The sequence below is a fragment of the Lycium ferocissimum genome, chromosome 6 (assembly GCF_029784015.1).
Source record: "Lycium ferocissimum isolate CSIRO_LF1 chromosome 6, AGI_CSIRO_Lferr_CH_V1, whole genome shotgun sequence".
In the NCBI taxonomy this organism is placed as follows: Eukaryota; Viridiplantae; Streptophyta; class Magnoliopsida; order Solanales; family Solanaceae; genus Lycium; species Lycium ferocissimum.
In genome coordinates this window covers 32,446,847-32,468,724 of record NC_081347.1, presented here as the reverse complement: position 1 = coordinate 32,468,724, position 21,878 = coordinate 32,446,847, and the positions used below count along the sequence as shown (strand labels likewise).

Here is a 21,878-nt window from a genome sequence, read left to right as displayed (position 1 = left end):
TTCATACTTAACATGGAGAAGTTCCATAACTAAGACGAACCGCAAATCCAAAGTCAAGATGGCAAAAGATCCGAGTCAAGAGGCAAGCCGATATCGGTGACAAAGTCACAACAACAAGAAGGAAAAAGTCCCAACAAGAATGCAAAATGATCAAGCAATTTATACAAGTGGGCGATTTAGCGAATATTTTGCAATAGTTGAGATAATAACCATACAATGGTATAAGATGAAGAGAAAGGAAACAACACATCAAGATACTTCAAAAATTCCAAAAAAATAAAGATATTCCAAGTTCAAGCTTATACACAAACCTTAGCGTTTTACCCCCCAACAAGTTCTACCACAACTCGAGGAGTTCAAATCGTCTACGCCATAGACCAACCAAAGTCCACTTCGTCAAACAATTCCTCTTAGATTGTACAAGAGTATATATACCTTAAATACACAATCAAATATCTATTTAAGTTCAATGGTTTTAGCACGTCGAAACTAAATATGATATCAGTGAAAATCACCCTAAACTATCAAAACAGAAATTCTAGACAGTACTACTGTCTTGTATTGTGGTTCAGTTTCAAAGGGTTAAATGGCAAAAATAGACTTTGTGGCCTTAATGAAAGTTTTAGATATATGTCTTGGGGTTTCAGAGAAATTTAAATACCTCCTATAGCAGTTTTGTACTACAAGATATGCTCAAAATACTAACGATGATAGTGCATGTAGGGTTTACAAAATAGAAATCTGGGCAGCACCTGCCCTGTACTTCATCACCCCTTTTCGAGTAAGTACAAGCAAAACCAGGTTTTGGAGCCTGAATGAAAGTTGTACGGATATGAAATAGCTTTTTAGAATAGCTTGGATCACTTAAAACTAAATTTTATACAAGAAAATATGCTGAAAACACTAACAACTGTCCAGTTCAAAATGAGTTTTGTGACTTACCTCAATCGTGTGGAGTTGTTTGTGGCTCAACCAAAACAAGTCTTGATGATTGATTTAGTGGGAGAATTTGACGAGTGGAGAGGGGTTTTGGGGTTTTATTTTCTTGGAGAAAACGAAATTGGGGTAGGTGGAGAGGATATGAGCCAAAAAGGTATATATGTTCTTGGATAAGGATGAAAAACAAAAAATAATAAAATAAAAAAAAGGCTGCCCAAACTTTTATATATCTATTGTATTTCATAATAAATTTATCAAAAGGATGATAAGTGGTAAACATAACAACATCACGAAACTTCCTTGTAAATATTAACACAATCTAAAGTAAGCAATTTTCACATATCGTTAAATTCACGTAGGGAGTGCGAAGTAAATATATCCTTACTATAAAGATATAATCAATCAAAAATTCAAGTATTAGTTTAATTTTTTTTTTTTGGGTGTTACAATAAGCTTGCCCTTATCTTCTATGCTTTCATCCTAGGTTCGTTCAGTTGTGATCACATTAGGACTTGTTTCTGGCTTGTAATGTAGGTTTAGGGACGGGTAGGATACTTTTTTGATTTTAGTGACTAACCCTCCTTGAACACTATAACATCTCCTCACCTTAATTCGCCTCTTATTCAACCCCTTCCTTTTCTTTCAAGTTTTCGACCTCGATATGGTTTCATTCCTAATCAACTTACAATTCTTTTTGTGTTACACTTTTCTCAATATATATATATATATATATATATATATATATATATATATATATCCCAACTAGCAAACTCTACCACCCCCAACTTATGCTTTTAATATCTACTTCACGTTTATTTCACCCCCCAACTTAGGCATTTTGCCTCATCTATCTAGTAGCATCAAGGAGGGAATGGGTGCGAAGATGGATTTATTTCACAAAGGGTAAGGTTTCATTATTGGCTAGCCAAGAAAAAGGTCAAAAGGCTCAAAAAAGGGAACACTAGGGATATTTACAATTATATGGTCAGGCTTATTTAGGCAAAGTGACTATTTACTCAAAAAAAGCCTAAGATCATCTCACAACCAAACCAACTGTCGGATTCAAATATGACTAACCGGGAAAGTTCTAGATTATACATGCATAAATAGAACAAAACTAACAACTCACACACACATTGGCATAAGGATGATCATATACAATTGTGACCTCTTAAGTATTCGTTCGTTACACACAATACCCCAATAATACTAATGTCATACAAAGATTCAAATCATGTCAATCAATAGCTATTTCTAAGTATGCATTTTTCAATTTTTTGAGGGGTCCAACATTTTCAACAAACCACAAACAACATGCCACAAGTTCCAGAACACTAAAAACTACTCTATTCTATCTAAGCGACAACCTACACATGCTAGTTTCAACAAAATAAAACCCCTCAGGACAAGAACTCTAGAAAAAAAAAGCCGAGGGTTCCTAAACACATATATACAATATTCACAAGAAACACATAGCCCACCCCTAACTAAAGATCATGCATTGTCCCCAAGGCATGAAAATAAGCAAAACAAAGGGATAGGACTACTTGAAACGCTCTAGGCGTTCTGCACGTCCTGAGGTGTGATCACCTCAGTGGTGGTATCCGGTGCCTGCTCCGCTGCTGGAACTGTGGTACCAACAGCTGGCTTTATCTGAATCTGAGAGCGCGGTTCTCCCTCGGGACCCGTAGTAGTAGCCTCCGTATCACAACACCGAACCGTTACCCACCAGAGGGGCATGGCTGGATGACGCCCCCGTAAAATGGGTCTCCTTAAGAGAGCGTCGCTGCACCTTTTAAAACTGCCTGTCCTCCTCACTTTCATCCTCCTCCTCATCATCCTCTCCTTTATCCCTAGGCCTTTTGCTCATAGCCCGGGTGGTGAATCATCTCCCAACAAGTTAACAACTGGCAACAAAGACGCCAAGTCTCCGTAGTCTTGCCGGTGGTGGGTTTGGTACGCAAGTCCCTCTTTAACCTTCAATGCTAGCACATCTGTCTTCAACTGTATCAAATCCGTGTGCATCATCCCCAAATTAACTGTGGGGCTTACCTTCTCAAGCTCAACAATCCGCCGCTCAAGTCCATCAATCCGAGAATGGATAAGGCTATGGGAATCCTCCCAAGTCTTCCTTACGAGCTCCAAGGCTGTTGTCACCCTTTTATCTACAAACCCTTGCAGCTGAGCCATCAAGTTAGCAACCTGGCGGTCTGCTTTGTTGGCTTTCACAAATGCATCATGGAAGTTCTGAGCATTAAACTGTATCATAATGCCTCCAGGTAAGGCTATTGATGCTGGGGCCATATGGCTGCTCGAAGGGGTCGGAGTGCTATGAACAATCGGGGCAGTATGGGTAGATGGCCCTGTAGATGAAATCGGGTACCGAAATGGACCGAGCTTTGCCTATGTCGATCCGGCCCTCCCCGAAGTCTCGGGGGCTCGCTCATTCACGTCGGGATGCGGAGCAGTCGTCCAACTGTGAACTCTATGATAACATCCGTAGCAGTTTGAATATCCCCATCTTTGCTCTTCCATAGGTCATACACACTCTTGGCCTGTAACCGATGATCTCGGTTTGCATAGCGATCAACATTTGCCCGTAAGAACAATGTTGTAATAAGGCAAGGATATGCTAGTGTCAACTCCTTGGTCAAGGCTCTCTGCTGAATTTGTTGAACCACCAACTCCCCCAAATTTATGTTGTACCTTGACATAATAGCAGCTATGAGTATGGCCCTCTCAACTGGCAATGTGCAATCTTACTGAGTGGGGTATAACCTGTGGATCAAAACGCTCCACCAAATTTTCCTTCAACTGATAAGTCTGTTTTCTTCACAGTGGCCGAGCTATTCCTACTCCACTCAGGGGAACCCTTTGCTATAACTGAAGCAACCAAAGGTAACTCAGACATCTTATCTTTTCGATCACCACCTAACCTGTACTTAAGTTCATTCGTGTTCGGAAGTGGTACATAGTCGGGGCTAAAGTAGAAAAGATTGATTGTCTCACTAGAAATATTGATTTTCAGGCCTCGGACTGTCACTTCTTCCAACGGGGGTGGTTTCTTCCTCTTAAGCTGAACCGGCTTGTAGGCATTTTTGACCTCCGCAGCATAATTTGCATAGAATTCCCGAACTAGAGCCGAGATATATTCACCTGGAGGGTGGCTAATGAAGTTCCACTTATAGTGGTCAAGAGTTGCAAGGATTCGTGGAAAACCCTCCAGTCTGTCTAAGCTGATTCTTTTCTCCTCATGGATGCTCTTCTTCGGTCCACCCCTCTTTCTCTTCAAGCCCCTGGTCATATATTTCTTTGGAGCCTGGCACAGAAAATCTGACGCTGTGCTCGGATCTTTCTTTCATTCGGATTTCTCGCAGCCTAGCAGCCTCCACGTCATCTTTCGAGCTGCTAGAGGATGTTGAAGTGCCCCCCTCTTTAGACTGGGAGGGCACTTGTACTTGAGCAGAACCCCTAGCTCGGGTGACTCTCGCTGCTAGTGGTTCGTCATCCCCTGCTCCAGTAGCCCCTTGGTCAGGCTCATCACGGAGTCCCCTGGGACCTCGTGCTCTGTCCCTAACTCTGCCTCTTCCAGTAGTTAGAGCACCTCCTCGAACCTTAGGAGCCATACCTGTGGAAAGTACGTCAGTATCACCATCAAATTTTATTTTAGTGCAATGTTTTGTAATGTACAGAAGTAAACCGTCAAATGTTTTGACGGGCCGTAGGAATTTTCACGGTTCGCACAAATGGCCGTCAAATGGGAAAAATAGACAATTTTATTTCCAAACATTTGACGATGAAATTTGACACTCCGCAGAAATTTCTGCGGTCCGTCAAACCTACCGTCAAATGGTTACAGTGACTTACTTTATACTGAACCCTTTGACGATCAAGTTTGACGCTCCGCAGAAAATTCTGCGGTCCATCAAACCTATCGTCAAATGGTAACAGTATATCATGTCTGAGTTGAGGACTTTTGACGACCGTCAAAATCTTTATGGTCCGTCAACCTTGTCGTCAAAATTCTTCGACTCAATTCTTGTCTTATAGTGCTACACTCGACTTTTCACTTCAACACACATGCTTATACATCAGACACAATTGTCAAACTCATATTAAGCCCGAGTTACTCAGACTTCACCTTTTTGTGTCAATTATTTTGATTTAGGCATTTCATCGAACGATTGGTGGGCATAACGAAATTTTTGAATTCAAAACTTGAAACCAACCATCGGAATGCCCTCCAACCCAACATAGCATCATTATGAGTTCATCAATATACAAACTTTTGCACAAACCCCACCCCCAACTTAGATTATCAATTATGGACTACAAGTCCCAGTGATAGAACCCGTAAGTTTACATTGTGAAACCAACCATACGTGACTAACGAGAAGATCATGGGAATATAGAATCACATACATGACTTTCTTGTTGGAATGGAGAGTTAAGCCCAAGCAATCAAAATTCTTTACATAATTTTTTTTTTTTTTTTTTTTTTTTTTTAAATCTGAGACGGCTAGGGTTTGTTTTTGGGAAGGGAAGGGAGGAATTATGTATGGAAAGGAAGTAATGGGGGTTAGTGGGACGTGATTTTAGGGAGTGAATGGGAGGAATTTTAGGGATTTGTGTTTGAGTGGGAAAGGGAAGGTGGAGGATTTTGAGTTGGAACGGTTTCTTTGTGTTTAAACTTACCCAGCCGCCTTTTGAATACTTATACGTGTGTTAATTACGAAAAGAAAAAAAAAACGACCGTCAAAATTTATACGGACCGCTTAAAGTTCTGCGGCCCTTTCTATGTCAAGTACTTACACGGATGACGAACTAGCAACCATTGGACTATGACACATTTTCGCTTCGATTGACGGACCGTAAAAAATTTTACGGTTGGCAAATCTTGGCATAAACGCGTCACATTAAGCTGGTTTCTCTTGTTCCATTAGACGTTCCGTTTTACGGTCCGTCAAAATTTTGACGGTCATATAATGTACCGTATAATAGGAACAGTGGGTGATGTTTGTCACCTTTATTCTGCGCTTCCTTTTACGGACCGTAAAAACTGGCGCAGAATTTCCATCGGTGTTTTTGTAACTTTTTCTTCCAACTTGTTCATATCCTGCACCAAAACAAACATTACCCTATACACATCCTACCTATATTACAAAAATTTCAAAAATAGAAAGACTACACATGGGTTGCCTCCCAAGAAGCGCTTGATTTTACGTCGCAGCACGACGGTGTTACCAATTTACTCTTGGTCAGGACTCGTTGAGTCAGCATTCGTCCCAAGGTGCTTCAATCGGTAACGGTCAATAATTCTATCTCCAACAACCATCCCATGATAGTGCTTCACCCTCTGCCCATTCACCTTAAATGTCCGAGTTCCATCTTCGGACTTCAGTTCAAGCGCCCCATGGGGTGAAACACTTACCACCTCGAAAGGATCGGACCACCTTGACTTAAGCTTACCCGGTAGCAGTTTCAATCGAGAGTTAAACAGCAGGACAGGATCACCCTTGTAGAATTCTCGCTTCAGGATTTTCTTGTCATGATATTGCTTTATTCTCTCTTTATAAAGTGTTTCACTTTCATATGCCTGGTATCGGAATTCATCCATCTCATTGAGTTGAAACAACCTGAGTTTGGTTGCCTCTTCCCAATCCATATTCAATTTCTTCAAGGCCCACATAGCCTTATGTTCAAGTTCAATCGGCAGGTGACAAGCTTTGCCAAAAATGAGCTTGAAGGGTGAAGTCCCAATCAGAGTCTTAAAAGTAGTCCAGTAAGCCCATAGAGCATCATTAAGCTTGCGGGCCCAATTAGTTCTATTTGCATTCACCGTTTTAGCTAGAATATCTTGATCTCCCGATTGAAGACTTCAACTTGCCCACTTGTCTGAGTATGATAAGGTGTTGCCACCCTATGTTTTACGCCATACTTCTCCATCAATCCCACAAAGGCTCTATTGCAAAAGTGGGAACCACCATCACTGATTATAGCCCTCGGAGTACCAAATCGAGTAAATATGCTCTTCTTGAGGAATCCCATGACACTCTTGGCCTCATTGTTAGGTAAAGCCACCGCTTCTACCCATTTCGACACATAGTCCATAGTAACAAAGTTATACTTCATGCCACCAGAACTCACAAAGGGTCCCATAAAGTCAATCCCCCAAACATCGAACACCTCCACCTCCATTACAAAATTCATAGGCATCTCTTGCCTTCTGCCTATACTCACTTGCCTCTGACATTGATCACAAGACCTCGCCAATAGATTGGTATCATGAAAGATAGTCGGTCAGTAATAACCATATTCAAGAACCTTCGAAGCAGTCCGGTTACCACTCTGATGACCCCCAACAGGAGAGTCATGGCACACCTTTAGAATCACCATCACTTCACTTTCGGGAACACAACGCCGAATAATGTTGTTAGCGCATGTTCTGAACAAGTAAGGCTCGTCCCAATAGTATTAACGAGCCTCCCATAAGAACTTCTTCTTTTGGTATACTTTGATATCTTCTGGAACTATGCCTATCACCAAATAATTGGCAATGTCCGCATACAACGGTGCCATCTCCATTGACACAGCCAACACCTTTTATTTGGAAACTCATCATCTATATCTGGCTCATCAGAAGATCTCCCAGCTTCTTCAAGCTGAGAGAGATGGTCAACAACCTGATTCTCAGTTCCCTTGCGGTCTTTCACCTCAAAGTCAAACTCTTGCAGCAATAGCACCCATCGGATCAATCGCGGCTTTGCTTCCTTCTTTGCTATTAGGTATCTTAATGCAGCATGATCAGTGTATACCATGACCTTGGACCCCAACAGATAGGCCCGAAACTTCTTAAAAGCAAAAACTATTGCAAGCAGCTCTTGCTCCGTCACTGTGTAATTCATCTGAGCAGCATTCAATGTTCTGCTTGCATAATAGATCGGATGCATGATTTTATTATGTCTCTGGCCAAGCACAGCACCGATAGCAAAGCCACTTGCATCACACATCAATTCGAATGGTAGAGACCAGTCCGGAGAAGCAATAATCGGCACTGTGGTCAACCGCTGCTTCAATTCATTGAATGCCTTGCGACACTTCTCATCAAATTCTAACTTAGCCTCTTTTTCAAGAAACTTACACACCGGGTTAGAAATCTTTGAGAAATCTTTGATGAAATGCCTGTAGAAACCTGCATGTCCCAAAAAACTCCGGACACCCTTAACTGAGATAGGTGGAGGAAGCTTCGAAATCACATCAATCTTGGCTTGATCGACCTCAATCCCCTTTTCAGAGATTTTATGCCCGAGGGCGATCCCTTCCTTCACCATGAAGTGGTACTTCTCCCAATTCAGGACCAGATTAGTCTCCTCACAGCGTTTAAGAACTTGACCTAGATGGCCAAGACAATCATTAAAAGAATCACCAACAACCGAGAAGTCATCCATAAAGACCATGAGGAAGTCTTACACCATATCAGAGAATATTGACATCATGCACCGCTGAAATATAGCCGGTGCATTGCAAAGACCAAACGACATTCTGCTGAAAGCAAATGTCCCATACGGACAAGTAAAAGTCATCTTCTCTTGATCCTCCAAGGCGATATTGATCTGATTGTAGCCCGAATAATGATCAAGGAAGCAATAATAAGAACGCCCTGCTAGCCGATCCAAAGATTTGATCAATAAAGGCATACGGAAGTGATATTTGCAAGTGGCGGTGTTGAGCTTGCGATAGTCCATGCAAAATCTCCATCTGATTACAGTCCTCATCAGAATCAGTTCATTCTTTGCATTGGGCACCACTGTGATGCCGCTCTTATTTGGAACACATTGGACTGGGCTCATCCATTTACTATCAGCAATCGGGTAAACCACTCCAGCATCTAACCATTTGATGATCTCTTTCTTGACGACCTCTTGCATATTCTCATTCAGTCTCCTTTGATGCTCTACACTCGGCTTGCTATCCTCCTCCAACTGGATTTTATGTTCACAGATCCCAGAAGGAATTCCCCGAATGCTTGCTATGGTCCAACCAATGGCCCGTCTATATTCACGCAATACTTCCAAAAGTTGTACAATCTGCTCCTGAGTCAGTAGGGCTGAAACAATTACTGGCAATGTATTGTTCAGACCAAGGAAGTCGTACTTCAAATATGATGGGAGTTGCTTAAGCTCCAACTTAGGTGGTTCAATGATCAAAGACTTTGCTGGAGGAGTTGTTCTATTTTCCAGATCAAGATTTAACTTCTTTGGGTGGTAAGAATATGAACCCAACCCAACAAGCGAGTTAACCGTCTCCACAGAACCCTCCATGTCTTCAGCATCAACGTTCACAAGAATACCAGCCAGAGCATCACCCAAACTCTCTTCTTCCATCTTGAACTCCACCGCTTCATCAATAACATCAAAAGAATAAATCACCGAAATGCTCTCATAAGCACTTGGTAACTTCATCCTCTTGCTTTCCTGAAATGTAACTTTCTCATCATTGACTCGAAACTTGATTTCATTCTTCTCCGAATCCATCAGAGCTCTACCCGTATCAAGGAAAGGTCTCCCCAGAATAATAGGAATGTCCTGATCAACAACACAGTCAAGAATCACAAAATCTGTGGGCAACATAAATTTAGCAACCCACATAAGAACATCATCAACCAGGCCAACAAGCCTCTTAATAGATCTATCAACCATCTGTAACCTCATAGTAGTTGGCCTTTACATCCCCAAACCTAATTGCTTGTATATAGCAAGTGGTATCAAGTTAATACTCGCCCCATTATCACACAAAGCATGAGCAAAATCATGGTGCCCAACAGAACAAGGAATGGTGAACACCCCAGGATTTCCCTTGTTCTGAACAGTAGTTGTTGAAATGATAGAACTCACAGTGTGAGTCAAACTCACGGTTTCATGTTGCACCATTTTCTTCTTGGTCAGCAGGTCTTTCAAATATTTAGCAAAATCGGGCATCTCCTTAACAGCTTCCAAGAAGGGAAAATTCAGAGACAACTGCTTCAGCTGATCACAAATTTTTTCAAACTTAGCATCTTCCTTCTTTTTCACCAACCTCTGAAGAAAGGGAGGTTTAGATTTGAAAAGCTGCGTCAAAGGGCGGAGATCCCCTTTCACAGTTTGCTTGCTCTTATCATCAACCTCCTTCAAAATATCTGGAATATCAAAGAACCTTCTCGTCAATAGGATTCTTATCAACAATAATTGGTGCGTCAGACTGCACCTCTTTCTGTTTATCTATCGGCTCGATCTCAACAACTTTGTTTTCAGCACCTTGAAGTATTTTACCACTCTGAGTACTGATGGCAAACACACGGTCTACACTGCCTCCCCGTTCTTCAGATTTGGAACAGTGTCACTAGGAAGTCCTCCCTTTTTAGGAAGGTGCTGCTGTCAAGAAATATCACGCATCTGTGACTCAAGCCTCTAAATAGCTACTGTATGGGAACCCACTGCCTCTGTTAGCCTAGATAATGTCTTTTCAGATTTTGATTGATTTTCTAGAACCTTCTCAAGCATTGATTCAACCCTCGAACTACCTTGCTCTGTTGATTGCCCTTTCGGTGGTATGTAAGGATTGAAACTCTTGTTCCCAAAATTGTTGCTGCTGCTGTAGCCCCCTTGGTTCGTACCACCATAATTATTATTGTAGTTCCCCAAGTTGTTGTTGTTGTAGGCACCCTGACCCTCCTGAGGTCTCCATTGATTCTGATTCTGGTAACCAGCTTGATAGTTCTTTTTTTTGATAACCCCCTTGATAATTATTCACATAGTTAGCATCTTCAACCTGCATAGGAGGTCCCTCGTGAAATGGACCCTCTTGGGTCTGGTACATCCCTTTCGGCATACCTGAATCATCCCTGCAAACATTTACCTTCTTAATCTGGGTCTCATCAAACTTCTTGGTTAGCAAGGAAATATTCGTTACAAGTTCAACCAATGTTTACTGGGTATCTTGATTCTCCTTTACCATATTCTAGATCATGACACTGCCATAAGGCACAATATCAGCATTGTTTGAGTGCCAAGCCTGGTTGTGCGTAGTCAGCCTTGTCACGCCCCGAACCATGGCCTGGGCGTAACACAAAGACTCGGTGCCATACTGCATGTGATTGAGCGAACCACATGGCTTGCTGAATCATCATGGGCCATACATGTGCGGAATATAACGTGAATGCATGATGAGCCTTTATAAAACATAATAAGTCATGATACTAATAAAAATACTTGTTTAGATCATAAATGTGGATAATATCATAAAAGAGCCAAATCGCCTAATCGACTCTGAAAGTCTGACATGACATAACTGACTTGTTTAGTCTATGAAACCTCTAACAAAAGTCTGATCATGAAAACATACTCACTAGGACAAGGCCCTCAGCGTACCTTTAACTGTATACCCAATAAAAGAAAGACAATGTCTAAACCCCGAAGGAGGTGGGGCTCACACAATAAAGCTGATACGAGTAGATCCTAATGAGCAGAGGTATCGTCCTATAAATTCGTACCTGCATCATGAAATGCAGGCTCCCGGGCAATAAAAAGGGACGTCAATACATTGAATGTACTGGTATGTAAAGCAACTGAATGAAATAAACGTGGCACATGAAAGTAACATGATAAGGGCTGAAACTGAAACTGAAGTCTTGTAATGAACATGAGTATCTGACATGAACATGAATGCATATATAACATGAGTAAAAGCATTTTAAGTTGGGAGAGCATTAATATAACCGACATGTAACCACCAGGTTAGCACGTGGCGTCTGATCTCTGCCCGATCAACTAAGCCATCTTGTACCTTGCCGGGGTACAAGATGTGAACATGACATGAATGGATCTAAATCCCTTAATGGGGAAAATATGAAGGAATCGTCCTACTGGGCGGAGCGATCCTTATCCTACGTTGGCATACGTAGTTTCAGGTATGAAACCTTCTCGGTAATCTGTGCAACTCCTAAAAACATGAACATGATATAGTTGGCTAAGAAGCCCATGAATTTCATAAAACATGACTTGTATTAAAAATGAGTATCTTGTATCATAGCATGGATATAATAACAACAACAACAACAACAACAACCCAGTGAAATCCCACAACGTGAGGTCCGGGAGGTAGAGTGTACGCACCGACTCCTACCAAGGTAGGGACGGCTGCTTTCCGAAAGACCCTCCCGCTCAATAGAATCGACCCGTATTTTATTTGACCGCTTCTGCGACTCTTCGCAAATGGCCATAACTCTTTGCAAAGATGTCCGTTTGACCCCTATAATATACCGTTGGAAAGGTATTTCAAAGCTCTACAACTTTTATCAAGGAAGTTTTCCCAAATTCCAATCAAAATTGTTAAATACGGGCCATATTTCATAATACAGTCCGTATTTAACAATGTATATCCCTCAAGCCAAATTTCAAAATGCTCAGTGATCTTGATGCCAACTTACAATTTGAAATACGGGCCGTATACTGAAATATGGTCCGTGTTCTTGGGTGTAAACCCCCATCTGACAACTGAAGAGAAAATTCCAAGTTCCACATTCTTTATCTGATTTTCTTAGTCTAGAGTCATGGTCAAAGCTTAGGTTAAATGTACAGGGTGTTACAAGCCTGTCAAGTATGTTGGTCACTCATCGGTAAGATTTATTCATAAAACTACCATCAACTGCATTGTTAGGAATTGATTGTGTCACTGGATCGATAGAACTTCTCCATTAATATGTTCTCCAGAAAATCATGATTTGGAATTTTCTGCTAATACTCCTTAAATCTCTCCCAAGCGTCATATAATTGTTCCCCTGGTCGCTACTTAAATTCATAGATCCACAAATCTCAGCTTTCTTCCTAGGGGTGGGGGGTTTGGGTGGGGGTGGGGGCATTTCTTTAGAAAGACTGCTACCATTTCTGCTCATGTAGTAATAGAATTCCGAGGCAGCTTCTCGAACTATGCTCTTGTATTCCAGCTAAGGAATATTTGAAAAGCCTCAGCCAAATAGCATCCTGTGAAATGTTGTTTTGGATATGATTAGCACATACATCCACAAAATTCTGCAAATGCCGTTGAGGGTTATTATCGGTAGAGTTCCAAAAGTAGCCCTCAAGCTTCAACAACTGGTATAGAGAGGAGTCAATTTTGATGCTTGCAGCTCCAACCCGAGGATGAACAATAGCAGATGCATAGTCCTCCTCAGGAACAAGATCAACGAAAACATTCTTGTCATCTGATTCATTCGCCTGATTATTCAATCGACCTCCTTTATTACCAAAGACGTTGGCTTTGCTGATTTTGATTCATGTTCACCTGGTTTACAAGGAATAGCAAACAAGGTATGATGGAATAAGCAAAAGACTTCAATTAAAGTAAACACTATTTAGTAATTTCAAAACCGTATTCCCCGGCAACGACGCTAAAATTTGATACGCTCAAATTACACCTTTAATTAGCGTAAAGCGGACGATGTCAAGTATAGTAACCCAACAAGGTTGGGGTTGAATCCCGCAGGGAATATGGTGTGAAAAGGTTACTAAACTAGTAGAATGCTTAATTTATGTCTAATGTCTTAATCCGATGATGTTTGTAAAAGTCGGTTGTTTGTGACTAATAGCTAACTAATTGCTTTGGATTGTAACTTATGATAAAAGAAACTAAGGTTGAGTCCCCTTCAGATGAAGTGTATGATTGTGGGTATTGCTCTCGATATACTTCTAATGGATCATTTGTATGGATGCACTTAACCTCTATGTGAATCTAGACTATTTCCCAATAAGAAAAGATTATTTCTTTCTATGCTTTTTCCAAAGATAATAAAGTATGCATGAAGAACGGTTAATTATGCCAAGTAAATTCCTCTTATTCCTAAGTGAATTTATTAAACAAGGTTTAAAGCCTTGAGTTCTTGCTATGTGTTCTTACCAAACCCTAGTTATTTTCACAAATAAACCCAAGTTTATGGCATGAGCTAATGTTTACAACCACTAACTATATGAACGAAGAACAAATAAACCATAACAATTCATTATGCATATATCGCTCACAATCTCCAATTACAAAACACCCATCATTGGGTTCACAACCCTAGTAAGGAAATTTAGCTACTCATAGAAGAAGAAGAACAATAAGAAATAATTGAGATCATAATGCTTACGAATGATTGCTTGGAATTGAAGAGAAATTAATTGTAATTGTTTGTAATCCCAAAAGACTTCAAAAACTATGAGTATTTAGTGCTAAGGAAATAAAACTGAAATCTGGTGAATTGTATCTTACAAGAAACCTATATCAGGTATTTATAAAAGCCTAAGTCGTGAGAAGTTAAAGGACAAAATTGCCCGTCGGGTGTGTTCTGCCGACCGTAAAACCATTATGCGTACCGTAAAATTGCCGCCCTTCAACCGTCAAACAGTCTCCTATACTTTTCTACGCTACTCTTTGACGGACCGTCAAATGTTTTGCGGTCCGTATAATTGTTCCGCAGGATGGATCTTCTATGGACTGCTTACTTTGACCGTTCTACTGTACATTTGACGTTCCACATAAAGTTATGCGGGCTGTCTAATTGCTCCATCAAGCTGCCTTTTTCAGTGACTTGTTATTTTCTCCACTTCTTTTCGCATTTTCACAAACTTCTTCAACTTTTTCCATCAAAACACTTAATACCTGAAATAAATAAAAACGACATAAAAATGACATGCATTTGCTTGAAAACAAGTAAAACTCTTCGCCAAAAGCGCCACATGTGCCGAAATTATGCGGCACATCACATGTCAGCCATATAGGTCGACAACTTTTATTTTGTATTTAAATGATGTGCCATCTTCTGATGCCTGGACTGCAGGTCCAATAAACTCTACGCTTATCAGGATGTATCATGTCGCTTGAAAATCATTTTGACGTCAGTATGCTTTAACAGACGTAGAATTTAGATCCTCGCAATCTTCTACAATATTGCGCACTATATTTTACCAAACATATCGTCGATGAGATATCATTTGTATCGGTTCGCAATTTGACGTAACTTACTGAGATCTCATTACTTCATCATTTTCAGGTACCTGAACCTCCCATAAGGTTTCATGAAGTGTTATGTCATAGGCTCTTCAAGAGCACATTGCCTCCTTATTATGATCCTTTAAATCGTTTGCTCCTCACCTTTTTCAAGGTTATTGTATTTGGAACCTATTCATCTACCATGCTTCATGTATGTTGTAGACTTGTCCTTCAGGGACATTCAATTGGAGCATTTGCAGGAGAAATATGAGGTTAACTTTGGGTTAGCAAATGCTTTCGACATTTGACTTGAATTATCTTTTGAATGATTCACAACATATTTCTTAGCTACTTATATATCTCCCCCTCATGTTAGAGAAACTAACATATATCCTCACGTTATTCGGAGAATCCATCTATGTGGTTCGTGGTAGATCCATTAATCACATACCACACATCAAAACTTATTAGATGGACAATTATCCTGTTCCTGACCCTAAACCAATTTGAAAAGGAGGAAATTAATCATAATTTATTGATATGATGTATATAAGTGTTGTTGTATGCAATATTTCATTTCTCAAACCAACACATGAAATTTTGTTCTCATAAGCAATGGTTTAGCCATTTATTAGAGGCATTCAACACCAAACCAGCTTTGATATAAGCCATCATTATCAAGATGAATTGTCTTGATTACATAATCTGGAAATTGTGTTCTTAACTCAACTATTTTGAGCAAGCAACTTTGTAAATGTCAAACTACCGGTTGACGATAAACGCACATGTGACCATCGCATAGACGGATCTATTTAATACATCACATTGCAGGTGAATAGGCCCACATTCACCTTTTATGTTTTCCAGAATTTAGGGGATTCAGTGCCAACATTAGCTGGTGTAATCAACTTATCATGAGAACAAGCAACACAAAAGAAATCTTGAAGTATTTTCTAGTTCTTCAATATATGTGTAATACTCAATATGCACATCATATTTAAATTGGATGGTAAAATTGCTCATGCCAACTGATAGAATTATTTATACTAGTAAACTTCAAGTTTACACATGTGCTATTTGTTTTGTAAACTTCTGATTTACTATTGCATAAGATTTAATATCAATAAACTTCTGGTTTATTGTGGCATATCATCTTATCATGCTCAGTTAATGTTTCACATACGTATTTCTTACCCGTTGTTTGGAGATATTTAATCTTCCAATCATTTGTAGTCTCACTATGATAATCATTTTTATTGTCAATAAACTTCGGCTTTACTACAATTTGTGTTCCGATCGTACCAATTATGATCTAGGATGAATAGTGCTATCATTTATAACCTCTTCAGGAGACTTTAATTTATACCACAATCAGATATTATTTGGACACTACTGGTCATGTCATGATTCTAGTAAACAAACAATTAGCTCTTCTGGAGCCCTTGGAAGATATATTTGTATTACCAAATATTGCTTAGATACAACTTGTATCATCGAAGTAAATTTGGTTAGACACCACTTGTGTCATGAAAGAAAACAACAATCAAATAAAAATTTAAAGACAATTTTAATTTATAAAGTACAAAAAGTAAACGTTAAGTCCTAAACTTCAGTATTTCAAATATCTCCTTCAAGGAGATTAGCCATTAACATCTGAATATTTTGCACCAAATCGGCACCTACATAGTAATCACATCTTTAGGAAAAGATACATTTGTTATATCCTTCAAGGATATCAATAACAACTAATCATAATGTATCAATGTGGTTATAATAGAAACATTCTACTCTAATTTCTTTTGCCATAGAATGATACTTAATAAAATTATTCGTTATGTTCTACGTATGACATGTACGTGTTGCAATGACTTTTATATCACATGTATTTTCTTTGTTATTTTGTCTCCACAGGAAGTAGATTTAGTATATCTTCATTAGCTTAGGGAAATGAAACTAAGTTATTGCGCTTGATAAACGATGTTCATCTTTAGCTTATTATTTTGCTCAAGCACAAGAAATCATTGCTTCAAAAAATTTCTTAAATATTTTACCAATTCTTTTTGCTTCAGGAGTAAAGTTTTAATGTTTTAACCACTTTGGGAGTAAATTTTAAAGGTTTACTACTTCGAGAGTAAATCTCAAGGTCTTACTACTTCAAGATTATATTTTAAAGTTGTACTACTTCAGGAGAAGATTTCAGAGCTTAACTCTTTCTGGAGTAGATTTTAGAATATATACTACTTTGGGAGTAGATCCCAAAGTTCTACTACTTCGGGAGTAGAATTTGGAGTGTAACTACTTGGGGATCAGTGATGAAAGTTTACTACGTAGAGGTCAAAGCTTGCTACTTTGGGAGAAACTTTTTGAGTTTGCTATTTCACGATCAAATTGAGGCATACACATAATGTAGAGAATTTTCTCTAATACATCTCGAATTGTAATCATAATAAGTGTATGAAAATATTACCACTTCTGGTGGTTATAGGCGTAAATATAATTTAGCCAGAACAAAACTTAGTTATGAAATATTGCCACTACTGGTGACCACTTCTGGTGGTTATAGGCGTAAATATAACTCTACATATACATAGTAACCAAACAACATTAGCAATATGAGATAGGACTTAGCAAAACAAAAAAAATCTCTACTAGACTTGATTTGAGGTGTACAAAAATAAATTGAGGTGATAGAAAAATACTTAACTTTAAGGTGAGAAACTAAGTTATAAATTCAACGTTCAAACCTTCTCTCAGCAAGGGTTTTCGTGGAGAGAGAGTATCGATCAATAGCGCACCCCAAACAACTCGTCAATTATGAATTACTGGAATCCAACTCAGTGGTGGGGTCTCGTGCTGATAAAGTGTTATAAAACTTTATAATTGCAAATAAATAAAAGAAGCAAGCCAATAACTTTGTAGAGAGGAGGGAGAGATTGTATTATAACTTTTCTTGGTGTTACAAATGAGAAACAAAGCTCCCTATTTATAGAAGAGTTTTGCCTCTAAACCTACAACATATATAACTTGTACAAGTTACTCTACAACTTGAACACAACTTGGTACAACTAAGATACAACTTGCAATTTCAAGTTGTATTTATCACTTTAAGTCAAGTGGTACAATATACACTTCTAGTAGTAGAATCATTAATAATACATCCAAATTACAACTTGACAAATGTTTTATAACATGATTGTATTTGTTCTTGCATTTTCTGCTCCTTTATCCAAATTTCCCTCGAAACTTCCTTTTTCCCCGGAAACGATGCATTGTTAGGTGTATTTTTCTCTTAGGTATACATTTTGTCAGTGGGATCACCATAACCTACTAGCTACCTTCCAGATCAAGTAATATTCTAGTCAACACGAAAAGGATAAACTTGACGTATTTATATTTATCAAAATAATTTTAAATACTTTTCCCGTTTCAATTTGTTTTATCTTAGTTTGACTCGACACAAAGCTTAAGGAAATAAAGTAAACTTTTGAATCTTGTGGTCTTAAACTAAAGATAAGTATAATGTACCAGAAAACAGTCACGACCCATGCCGGTGAGTCATGACGAGTGCCTGATCCCTAATGGCCAAACACCGCTATACTCGTACCTGGATAACAAGGGCCCACAAATCACTCACTCTGAACTATATTGACTCATGAAAGGGTGACATCATGAACCCTGTACAAACTATACTCATATATATATATATACTGATGGAACAGTGCAAGCCGACTAGGCCGCTACATATGCTGTACACAAAAGAATAGGAGCTGACAAGCTTACATCATCTGTCAAATACATACAACTGTCTATAGACCTCTAATGGAATAGAAAACTGTAGAAAGGACGGGACAGGGTCCCGTCATACCCATACCATATGCATATACATCTCCAAAGAATGGCATACCAAAATAGACTACAGCTTCAGATCAAATAGAGCGCACCAACTACTGCTGAGTAAAGGTCCTACTGAGCGGGACCACCTGTCTATCTACTTGTACCTGTGGGCATGAACGCAGTCCTCCAAGCAATAGAGGAGTCAGTACGGATAATGTACTGAGTATGTAAGGTATAAGAACATCAAGTACATAAGAATCATGAGAGACATCTGAACATGAAAGCTAAATCTCCATATACGAATGCATCTGGAACATCTGTATAACATAAAAGTGCCTTGCAGGCTGTATGATATGCATAGGTCATAATATAACTGTTAGTGCTGTGAAACGTTTAGCCCGATCCATATCCCATGTGTTAGTGCCGAGGAATGTATGGCCCGATCCATATATCATATAATAGTGCCGAGGAACGTACGACCCGATCCATATATCATCATCATCACTGTGCACCAGCTGATCAGGTGGTAAAGCGTATATAACGCCTATCCGTTTCCCCATGCACCATATATATATATATATATATATATATAATATACGCGTAGATAACGCCTTCTGGTCATAGGTCAATGTGCATATATATAAATGAATGCAATGCATGAACAAACTGAATACATAGAACTCTCGAAGTGACATAAGGTCATACTACCTTCGATGAACATCTTTTGAGCTAACATCATCAGTGACCCATGAACAAAAGGAACAATCATAGCGGGGTATAGGAATATCAAAACTGAAGTATTCCTAATACTTCTAAGAGTAGAGTAATATGAAAGCTCATTTACTCGTTGATTGGTTCATATCATAAGATCATGCCAAAATGAAAGAAGGGATAGCCTTAACATACCTTAACATCTCTCAATCACTTAACGTTCTCCTTCCACGTTCGTAAATTCTACATTCAAGAGGATCATACTAAGGTTAGGTCTAGAAAACACTACTTAAGTTCCAACTAGCGTAATTAACGAATTAATGAAATTTGGGTAGCATTTCCTCTGTTTTATCGACTTTCGCTATATCATAAAACAGCTCCAAATCAACAATAACATTATCATCACTTCCATAACCAATAGGCTTCATTTAATGCCCAAAACTCCTTTCCATAATCGACACATAACAACAATTTCAACACACCTCTATATACACTCGTACCACACTTCCTCTTCATCCTTACTACCATTCATAGCACGATTATACTTAAAATACTCCAACAATTACAACTCAAGTTAATTTAGTACTTATAACATCATCAAACCCATGTTTGAACTTCCTTTTTCACTTTCTTTCCTCAAACAAGTTGATTACAACCAAACATTCTCAATAATACGAAGATAGACATGAAAACTAACCTTTTATCACTTGAAAACAAGCCTTGGATCAAGTTACCAACTTGAATGAAACCCTAACTTCAACACCCAAGGAATTCTTAGAATTCTACAAACCCGAGCGAGTCTTCCAACACTAATCTCTTGATTCTTGCTATTTGATCTATGATCTCTCTTGGGTTTGTGTGGATGTGCTTGGAGAAAGGTTCTAGAGCTTTCAAGACTTGGGGAAATGTAGGAAATGAAATAAATGAACAAGGGTGGTCATATATAACAAAAAAGAAATTTGGCCCAACCCGGATTTATGGACAATTATACAGGTCGTATAAATTATACGGTCCGTATAAATGGACTGTATAATCCCACTAGAGGGTCAACCATTTCTAAAATTATTATACAGAGGGAGGTTAGCCAATTGTACGGGCCATAGAAATTATACGGTCTGTACAATTCAAATAGATAATTCATTTTTTTCCCGAAACTTATTCTCGTCGACTCGTTCAGCCCCAATCCTTATGGAACCTTATTAGAACTTGCATAACACTTCATTAACCAGCTAAGAGGACCTATAGCTCCCCTAAAGACATTACTAAACAAATTATAGCTCACTTGTTGCGAAGCCTTCCTAAACATGATTTACATTCCACTGTCTTCGACGAGCTTAGTTTCACTGATTCTTATGACTTCAAAATCTTATGGTGCGCTCTTAAAGTCATCAAAAAATCTCCTTAATATCATAAGGACTTCATGTTCACCTAAAGCTGACGTTGGTCTACTCACAATGCAACATTCTGAATCTCCGACATGTAACAAAAGCCCTTTGAATTTTGTGGTCTTAAATATGTCATATAGGATGTTGAGTGTAAAAAGTTACTAATTATGAAAAGGGACATTCATTTTGAGACAAACTAAAAAGAAAGGTAATATAAATAAATTAAAACAAAGGAAGTATGATAGCGAAAAAGAATTGTATATCAGTACTTCCTAATAGATAATTGATTTAGACCAGATATCATTGGTGAGTAACACTAAGGGGTCGTTTAGTAGCTAGACAAGAGATAAGTTATTCATGTATTAATTTCTGCATTAACTTATACCATGTTTGGTAGCTAGTAAAGAGACACCTTACTCATGTATGAATAAGGTATATGCGACTGACGCTATTTCCCTTCTCTCTGTTAGGGTATCTGAAGAATTGGTTATTGGCAGAGCCGGCCAACTCTATTACCCCATGGGATAATTTGAAGATGAAATTCCTGACAAGGTTCTTTCCACCAACAAAGACAACTAGACTCAGGAGAGAGATCATGTCATTCAGGCAGAAAGATAGAGAGAATCTATATTAGGCTTGGGAGAGGTTCAGGGGTCTTCTCAGAGATTGTCCCCACCATTATCAATTGAATGAATTTCTAGCACATATATTTATCGAGGTTTTGGACAATCAACACAAGATAGCACAAGACACTTCTGTAGAGGGCAAGCTCTTGATATGAGCTATGAGGAACTTTTCAAATTGTTGAACAGGTACTCTCAGAGCAGTCCAGATTGGCAAGGTGACACACGTAAAAGTGTAGCTAAGAAAACTGCTGGAGTTATTTGTTATATCCTGTATTTTGTACATTGGGACAATCCGGATTAACTATGGTAAGTTAGGGTCAAAGGCCATTCCGGGATGCAAAGTCGGGACTTTTGACCTTCGATTTTATTTTAAGACATA

General features: G+C 39.0%; 1 protein-coding gene and 1 non-coding gene across 2 annotated transcripts; both read right to left on the bottom strand.

Moving 5' to 3' along the window:
- Positions 1-6,187: 6,187 nt before the first annotated feature.
- On the bottom strand, positions 6,188-6,604 carry LOC132061269 (uncharacterized). The gene has a single exon (XM_059454112.1). It carries the CDS (start codon positions 6,602-6,604, stop codon positions 6,188-6,190), a length of 417 nt encoding a protein of 138 aa, XP_059310095.1.
- A 14,846-nt stretch (positions 6,605-21,450) lies between these two features.
- Positions 21,451-21,557, bottom strand: LOC132061706 (small nucleolar RNA R71). The gene has a single exon (XR_009416126.1). It is a non-coding gene; the product is annotated as a small nucleolar RNA R71 (small nucleolar RNA).
- Positions 21,558-21,878: the final 321 nt, after the last annotated feature.